The sequence below is a fragment of the Caenorhabditis remanei genome, chromosome X, assembly GCF_010183535.1.
Source record: "Caenorhabditis remanei strain PX506 chromosome X, whole genome shotgun sequence".
In the NCBI taxonomy this organism is placed as follows: Eukaryota; Metazoa; Nematoda; class Chromadorea; order Rhabditida; family Rhabditidae; genus Caenorhabditis; species Caenorhabditis remanei.
Window position 1 is genome coordinate 14443680 of NC_071333.1, and position 9059 is coordinate 14452738.

General features: G+C 37.8%; 1 protein-coding gene across 1 annotated transcript; it reads left to right on the forward strand.

The window, feature by feature from the left end:
• Positions 1 to 206: 206 nt before the first annotated feature.
• GCK72_024872 (uncharacterized protein) lies at positions 207 to 1058 on the forward strand (the record flags this gene model as incomplete). Its single annotated transcript, XM_003117963.2, has 3 exons — positions 207 to 263; positions 315 to 681; positions 739 to 1058. The coding sequence occupies 3 exons, from the start codon at positions 207 to 209 to the stop codon at positions 1056 to 1058; spliced, it is 744 nt and encodes a 247-aa protein (XP_003118011.2).
• Between the last annotated feature and the right edge of the window lie 8001 nt (positions 1059 to 9059).

Below are 9059 nucleotides of genomic sequence, written 5' to 3' on the forward strand. Positions count from 1 at the left end.
TTTCTCTAGTCCGCAAACTCCGCCTCTTCTAGCGCGCAAAGATTATGTTGGGCGGGAACGGGGGGACGGAGCCATGGCGCCGAGCCCTCTAGACTCCGCCCCTTGAAAAAGTATAAAAAGCAGTTTTCAAGTGATATTTTCGCTGGTCGGCTTCAACAAACCATTTTCAACTATTTCTACTGTGACCACTCTATTATATTTCCAACATGATTTGCAAACTGATGCTTCTAGTTTCGATTGTGGCAGCTGCCCCGGAATCGAAGGTAAGAACAAGAACCTTTTCCTTATAATAAAAACTTGTATCTTTTTTTCAGATGGACGCCGCTGTATCCGATCTTGTCATGGGGCTCGATCACTTGACCGGAAAGACCATGCTGAAACTCGTTGATTCACTTGCAGATCTGAAACTCGAATCGGGAGAGAGTGCTGCCATCCGCTGTGAAGTCACCTCTACCCCATCTGCTGTAATCTTTTGGGAAAAGGACGGAAAACGGGTTCAGGGATCCGACAAATTGAATTTGTTTGAGAAGATTACAAATACGGGCAAGTTCGTCGTGGAGTCAGGAATTGTCTCGAGCATTTTCCACATTCCTTGTGCCTCCAGCAAGGACTCTGGTGTCTACAAATGCATTGCAACTAATGGACATTCCACTGTGGAGAGCACCGCGGAGATCCAAGTCGGTAAGTTCAATAAATCAACCGATTCTTTCGACTATAACTCACCTTCTTGTTTTCCAGATGGTGTAGACGGAAAGTGTCCATCAACCCACCGCACTGCTCCAAAGATCACTCTCCAAACCGAATCCCGCTTCGAGATGTCCGGAAATGCCGCCACCCTCGTCTGCCGTGCTGACAAGAAGGCTGACTGGACCTGGACTTTCTCAGGGGAGCCAATCAAGATGGACGACGGACGCCACGAGATCCTTCCCAACGGGGATCTCTTCATCCGTAATATTTCATGGGACGACATGGGAGACTACACATGTGTTGCTTCAAACAAGTATGGACAGTCCGAGGCAGAAACCTTCCTCTACCCAACCAAGAAGACTGTTGCTTAAATTGATGTCTCCTTCCGATCCTTGTTCCCACTCCGTCCCGTTTCTGCCACACCACCCAATCGCCCCTGTCCCATTTTCCAAACTGAACTCCCCGGTCCTCCTCTTCTCCGTAGTCTTTAGAATCTCACACTACAGTCTCCAACCCCGGTTTCCACCCCCTCTCTCTCTCTCGTTTTCCTCAAATGTCGTTTCTGATTCTGATTCCCCTTGCTCGATCTCTCGTTTCGACTGAAAATTGTGTACAAATGTGTTCAAATAAAATTCAATTGAATAAATGCATTGTTGTTTGAAGTGTTATGAAGAAAACAAGAAAGATAGAAAAAAAAACAATAAGGTGGAAAAGAACATTACACTTGGACTTTGGAAACTTCATAAACACACGTGACCCTGCATTCTTGTGGCGGCGGACCTTTAGCCTCTAGTTGCCGCCAATGTCTTCTCACTAATCCACTGGTCATTAGCTTGGTGTCTCCCCGCTCAATCCTCTTCCTCCGTTCTCATTATATGAACAACCTAAGAGGTCCGTACTCACAATAGCTGCGTGGTTGAGTGGTAGTGGTGCGGTACTTCGGTCCTCGTACTCTATGGTTCAATCCTCGCCGCTGCCTGAATGATGACGCTTCGGCCCATCCGTTTCTCTCCGTGATTGTTAGGTGTGCCTCGGCCCCGAAAACCACCGTGGTGTGCCTCGACTCTACTAAAACGATTCTCTCTCGTTTTGATATTTTCAAAAATGGAAATCAGCGTGAGAAGCTTGTTATCTAGTCATGTATCTAAAATAGAATGGCAACAGTTGCAGACGTATAGGAAATTAATAACAGCCGTATATTCTTCCGGTCTACAGACGTCAGGCGATATGCTCATAAATCCTGTTCCTACCAGAATCTATCAATGAAATGAAAAGGAATCTGGACGGAAATATGATTCTTCTTAACAAAATCATTTTCTTATGAGATTCTAAGGGATGATCCAATGCTCATCCAATGCTCATCCAATGCTCGTCCAATAAAATTTGCTATTTCTGGTTCAATAACATTTTCCAGAAAAGCGGATATTTAATCTGGAACTACCAAACCCTATTTCGTATAGTCGAGATATCTTTAGAAGATATCCTACAGTATGACTTTTAGTCATTTGAATGTTATTCAATGTGATTACTTGTATACAATCAATGATGTATTGAGATTCCAGACTTCTTGGCAATAAACTTTCAGTTTTTTTTCGGATTCATAAAATAATAACACAACTACTAAGACCAAATATTATTTGACCAAACACACACTCATTATTTCCAATTCAGTGTATGGGATCGTCACGACCTCATTTTCTCATAATTAAAATAAAGCCAACTGAAGTTTCAAATTGTTCACATCTGGTCTGATTTTTTTGAATTTCTCAATTATGAAATAGTTCATGACTATCTTGGTATCTACCTGTCTTCTTTTCCAAATATAATTCAAACTGACACAAATCACAAATCTCGGTTACCAGAATATGCTTTCAATTTCTTTTTCTTCAGAAAATCACATGTTAAAACAGATTTTTAGACTTTAATCGTGTACATCTGGATAAATCAGTCAAAAATAGAATAAGAATCAAAGCTTGCTTTTACCTAAGTATCTAAGCCTTTGGTCTGTGGTACTTTCGGATTATTTTAAGACATGAGATGTATGGTCGAAACTGACATGAGATATTAAAAGGGAGGGAAGCTAGTTTTTTTTCAGAACGTGACGGAGATAAGTATGACCTACATCTTAATCTGAACAAACAGTAATTCAGGAACGCATTGTTTCAAGTGTGTATTGTTGATAACCAGTTGAGTGATTTGAGGAAATTGACCAACAATTGGAAACTTTTCTCTTTTTTTTATTCAGAAAGCAAATAGAATGCTTCGAAGTTTTTCGTACTGACGGATAAGTGTGTTTGCTGAAAACTCAAAACAGTAAGGTATACTGAAAACTTTTAGACAAATACTTCCACGTGGGATCAGAAACATTTAGAACGCCTAGGTATTTCTAAAAAAAAGTGAATCAGGCATGATTTCATATCAATCATATGCCAGATATATTCTAGATAATATTTGATTTCCAGATTGTCCAAAGACTATCAATCCAATTTCATCACATGCCGAGTCTATTTACGAATTGCACTTTTATACTTGTGAATTCGTTTAGTCTTAATTGTTTTCTAGTTTTTTTTCGGAATAGATTCAGGGCATTTCCGACTGACCGTGACCTTTCCAATGCTACATGTGCGGACGCGAAGGCGTTGTGTGAAACAAATTTAGACACTTCGTATCTTGATCGACATCCGGAGCTCTACAGAGAGCACAAATCAAGGAGCGAGGTCAGGGTCATTGACTCCGTAAGTGAAAGCTTGAGAAAAAAAATGTTAAGGTATCTGGGGACAATCCAATTTTTGAAAACCATATTTCTTTTACAGTATGATTCCTGGAGAGTCTTTGAGAGCACAAAGCACGAGCGCACGTAATCAAGATAACAAAGCTTATCTTGTTATCATATAGCAGCAGAACAATGAACCCATTATTCATCTGTCAATCATAATACATTCTGTATCTAATCTCTCTTTTGTTCACTGTCATTTATTATCCATTATCACACATTGCTTACGCAAGTTCCAAAAATTATTTGTAACTTCTGAAAAAAAAGGGACTGTGAAGTTTATGATAAGTGTTATCACTCGTTAGATCTGGCCAAACCACACTTTCCAAACTACATAATTCCTCCGTGATGTTTACATGATCTACATGAATTCCGATAGGAGCGAAGCGGTCGACCGGAAGGAAGTGTTCAGAAATCGGAATTCCCAACTACACAATTTCTATTTGAGGAAAAGGGCGAAGATATTCATCTGACTTTCGATCCGGATTCAGTGGTATAGAGCATGGCTCAGCATAATTCCTTATTTCCGTAAAAGGGGATATGGTAGGAAATGCGCTTTAAAAAAATCAGAAATAGACTGGAGACTATTGTACTGAAGAATAAATATAATCTCAGTCAGGGGATGCAATGAAATATTAATTGCAGACAAGACTATATTTTCCTTTCCTGGATCATGATCTTTCCCAGCATCACATGTTTATTGAGGTTCAATGCTCTTGCACGCCAACTGCGTTTGCCGATCATATTTTGTACGAGCTTTGGACCCAGTGAGGACATACACTCATGATGTAAACTCTCCAAATATTGTCACATGATGCATTCGACCAATCCGAAACATCTTTTGGGGAACCAATTAATGACGTGATGAGCAGGAAGAAAAAAGGGCACGAGTTTTTTGGCTGCACTTTATTTCCAATTCAGCTAATAAATTTCATCAAAGCGATTGGGTTCCAAGTTGCAAAACTCAATTATAGATTAGTTGAAAGCAAAAAACGAGTGCACTCAGGGGGCACTCTCACATGACAAAACTAAATTGGTTTGTTTCGGATGATCGTAGAGTTTTGTTCGAACAAACAGATAAAAAAGTTTATGGTTTAAACTTTTGTTAGGGCAACATTTTGGAGGGATAAACATTACAGTGCCATGACAAAACATTTGAAAATCTGGAACTTCGGTTTTAAAATAAATAATGATCATCAGGTCTTAGTTCGAGTCCTGAACTTCATATTGAAAAAAAAAACTGTTCAATTTTCATACTGTAGTTTTAATCGACAGTTTTGAAATCAATTATCAAACATATCATGCTGACTTCCTTAATGAATTATGTCTGAATGTGACTCTATTGGTATTTTGAGACTTCACATTTGTTTGTTCTATTTACTACTGTAGGTGTAAGTAAACAAATATCATTTTAAGCTCAGTAATCGGTACTAATCAAACTTTTTTGGATCTAATAACTGCCTCAGGGTACTAATAGTTTTGATCAAAGTTTTTTTTGGATTCAATTAAATTGAGAAATGGATTTCAGGTTTCTACTGGTTCATGACATCAGGGACATTTCGAGTATATTATTTATCATCGAACTACTGTAACCTACCGGTCCGACAACAAAGATCATTTTTGTGCCGTGTTCATTTTTTGATTATCTGACGTCATCCTCTTACAATTCACAGATTTTGTAGTATCAAGAATCAGTTTTTGAAACTTATAGTTTCTGATCTTTATATGTTTCCACCTGTTGTTCAATCCTTTATTCTGTATAATTTTGTCTTAAAATATCAAAAAGTGTGTTGTTTGATGATTATTAATTGGATATGAATGAAACATTTGTTCGATGCCTATTTCAGCTGACGCAGATAAAAATAGAAATGTTTGTTTTTTGTTTACTAAATATGTGAGAGTGAAAAAGGAGATATGAAATTTCAATGTTAAGGGATTTTGCTGATTAACTAATTCCTACTGTTAGAAATTGTAATTTACTGTTTTTTTCCAAAGGAGGATTTTTCTACTAGACTTTCAAGAACTTTCTGACATAAAAGACTAATTTTTGTGAAATTTCCCTGTAATTGATCATTGTAATATTCGACCTGTTCAACGAAAGATCTGATTCGCAGACATAAATTTCTCAGTCTTCAAATCAAATGAATGCGGTACATTGTGTTATAGACAGGAGAACTGAAATTTCCCACCTGAAGTTAGGTTTTTTTTAGCCAGCTCTGGTCTGGCATTCCCGTTCAGAACATACATGGTACCCGGAAGTGAAACTAGAGACGGACCAGGAACAAGAATGTATTCAATCAAAATCGCATGAAACTCTGCAAAAGTGCAAAGTGGGAGGCATGCAACAAACTGGTAAACAACTTGGAAAAAAGAGATATAACCTTGACGGATGCCAACGTCAGTTGACCCAGATTACGAAATGAAAAGAAGTAAACAAAAAATTAGGGGCATCTCGACTGAAGGTTCCCGATTTTTCTGAACTAACCAATGCCATCCATCGGAAGCGAACGAAGATGTGTGATGACAGCATTGCAAATCTTTTCTTCTTGAGAAAAGGGACCAGCAGCGGAAACAAAATACAGAAGACTGTTCCTTTCGAGAAAATAACAGTTTATTCATTTCGAATCGCAGATTTTCAAGTCAAGTACACTAGAAAGTATACAATAATGATAGTTCGCTAAAACACACTGCACACAATAATTGAATAAATATACATGATGAGTTCAAAATTTGTATGTCGTCAATTGGATGGTACAGTAGTAAGTTCCCCTACGAGTCAAATAAGAGCTCACTGAATTGACGACATAAGTTGCGGAATTGTCAGAAATAGATAGATGGTACTTATAGAAATATAATTTTCAGCTTGATGGTTGGAATATGCACATTCATTGCTTATCCTTGCTTGAGGAACTGTAATAATAAATATATAAAATGAAATTGCGGAGATATTATACCGCTGTTGGAATTGAAAGACGTCTTGGAGTGAAGGCTGGTTGAGATGTACTGATTGTTGGCTCCTGAAATATTATATTGGTATTTATTATGTTGTTCTGTGCATCATTTTGTGTTCTGGTATCTGTTTTCTGTTTTCTTCGTAACATCATTTTTAGAACATTAGTTCTTCTTTGACTGATCTGAATGATGCGAGTTCGGTACATTCTTCCGTCACAACGTCACTAAATCTGCATTAGCATCTATTGTTATTTGAGTTCTTATTCAAAATCGCGCATCGTTTTGCACACATTTTGCAAACACTTTTTAGTCATGTTTCACACGTTTGCATGGACCACTACTTTCGACCAAACACTCCATTTTTGGAGTCGAGGGGTCAAAGTATCTCTGGTCATCAAAGTTCACCAAAATAGGCGCAATGCTCGCGCTGTATGAATAATTGTGCATGACGACTGTGATGCATAGGAAATTACAACGAATGTACAATGTATTATATGGTTCTAGATTCTGTTCTAGCGATCAGTTGTTCGACGTCAGCAGCGAAGAATAGCATCTCATCACAAACTCATCAAACGTTGTCAGAAACTTTGTGTGATAAACTAAAATGTTAGGTTGGAGGGTTAGCGGAAGTTATTGAGGGAAGAAGAGTATGGGTACCTTCTCAATGTATCTTGGACATCTATCGGGGCTATTCAGGTAGGCATGGATGTCGTCACGAGCGCTGATGGTATTGAGACGTTGAGGAGCGATTTCAGAGAAGGAAGTGAGCCAGTCATAGAAGACGTCGGTTTGGATCGGTGTGGTCTAGAATTCGGAAATAAATTTGATGCTTATCACACTTTACCACAAAACTAAACGAAAAGACATTAGGGATTCAACACTGATTTGAATTGGAGGATTTGAAATGTTCGAATGTTATAATTCCCCTTTTTCAAAACTAACTAAAAATATTATGGTTAATCTTTAACCTATTTTTTTCGCAGATTAACTTTTGTTCTCCTGACGAAATGTGTGTTTATGTTTTAAGGGCTCAGGTTTCTTCTCTCCTTGGTTTCTAGTTTCAAAACCGTTGGAATGTCGTTCCAAGATTGCAGGAACTTTTGCATCCTAGGGACCACAAGAGTATTGACAACACAAAGACATGAAAACACAGAAAACGTTTATTGACAAAACATGAACAAGCACATAAAGTTAGTGAAAAGTGTTGTCACAGGGGGAAACAAAAACACATAAAATTGCTGTTGTCTACTTGTGTAGAGTCTTTTGATTTTGATTATTTTTAATTGTCAGTCACAGAAAATATACTAATCGTTTGATTCATTCTATCGATGCGCATTATCTACTCTTCTTCGTCTTCATCAGCAACAACCTCTTCCTGAAAAACACAAAACTCAGTTTATCAATCAGATAAGATTCAATGTCAAACCTCCACAGTCAGAATAGTCTTCTCGTAAAGAGCTGGTGGAGGTGGGATTCCTGGGAAACATGGGTGAGCGTTTCTCTGAACAGATATACGCGTAGGACAAGAGACATAAAGACAAGGGACACATACTTTATCAAAGACAGAACGACGTTCACGGAAGTTGCGACGATCAACTTGTCGGTCGTACTTGGACACGATTTGGACCTTTGGCTGAAAACAACACATATCTTACTTTGGTGAAAAGAGCTCGGCGGTCAGAAAAGGCTTGAACGTGTTGACGTTCAAATTTAGAAGCGATCAGTTGTTTTGGCTGCAAATTTTGTGTCAGTTCGGCTCAAATTATTTGATTTGACTACAGTACCGGACAAAAAGATATCAAGTTTTGGTTTTTCGACCATAACTTGTTTCAAATTGGTCGGATTGACTTGAAACTTTGGGAAAACATTTATTGTAGAGTTATTGTTATATTTAGTTAACATTCTGGGTGAAAAATCATTTTTTACAAGTTTTTTGTAAAATTTTCGAAAATCGTGAAAAATCAAAAATTGGATATTTTTATTTCCATGACCGGTGTATCAAAAATAGAGCGTATATTTAGTGTTTGTAATTTTTTTCTAATACAAACAGTCCTGATGTTTATTTTTTGACCACTGGACCCCTACTTTTGACTTGTTACCCATATCTCCCGGGCTGTCAAAGATTGGTAGTACTAATATATGGAGTTGTACACTTCAAACATCTGTAAAACTTGTATTTTTGCAGAAAACAATGTAGAAGTGTGCCATACTATTAAGAAGAATGTGGAAAATCTGAGTGTGGCATTTTTATCTTGATAGAACCCCTCAACCAATTTTTAGAGACCTCCGATTATCAAATACTGCATATCTGATATCGATGTATGACCAGTTCCGGAGCGAAATTATACATTTATTCGGTATCTTTGGTTATTTGAACGTATGAAACCTGTTATTTGAACAATTGTGAATATTCTGAGCCTAGTTTCGGTACACAATTTTGTATTAATAATGTTGAATCACTCGCTGGAATGTTACTCTCACTGGGTTGAAAGTATCAAAACTATGTGTTTTTGTTTTTACTGAAAATTCATAGTGTATTGATGGCATATTTGATCATTCACCTCAGAAAAGAACCTAGATGAGTTTTAAAATGCTAGAAGTGTCCTCTCGCACATTTTCTCAACTTTTCATGAGAGAGCCAAAAGAT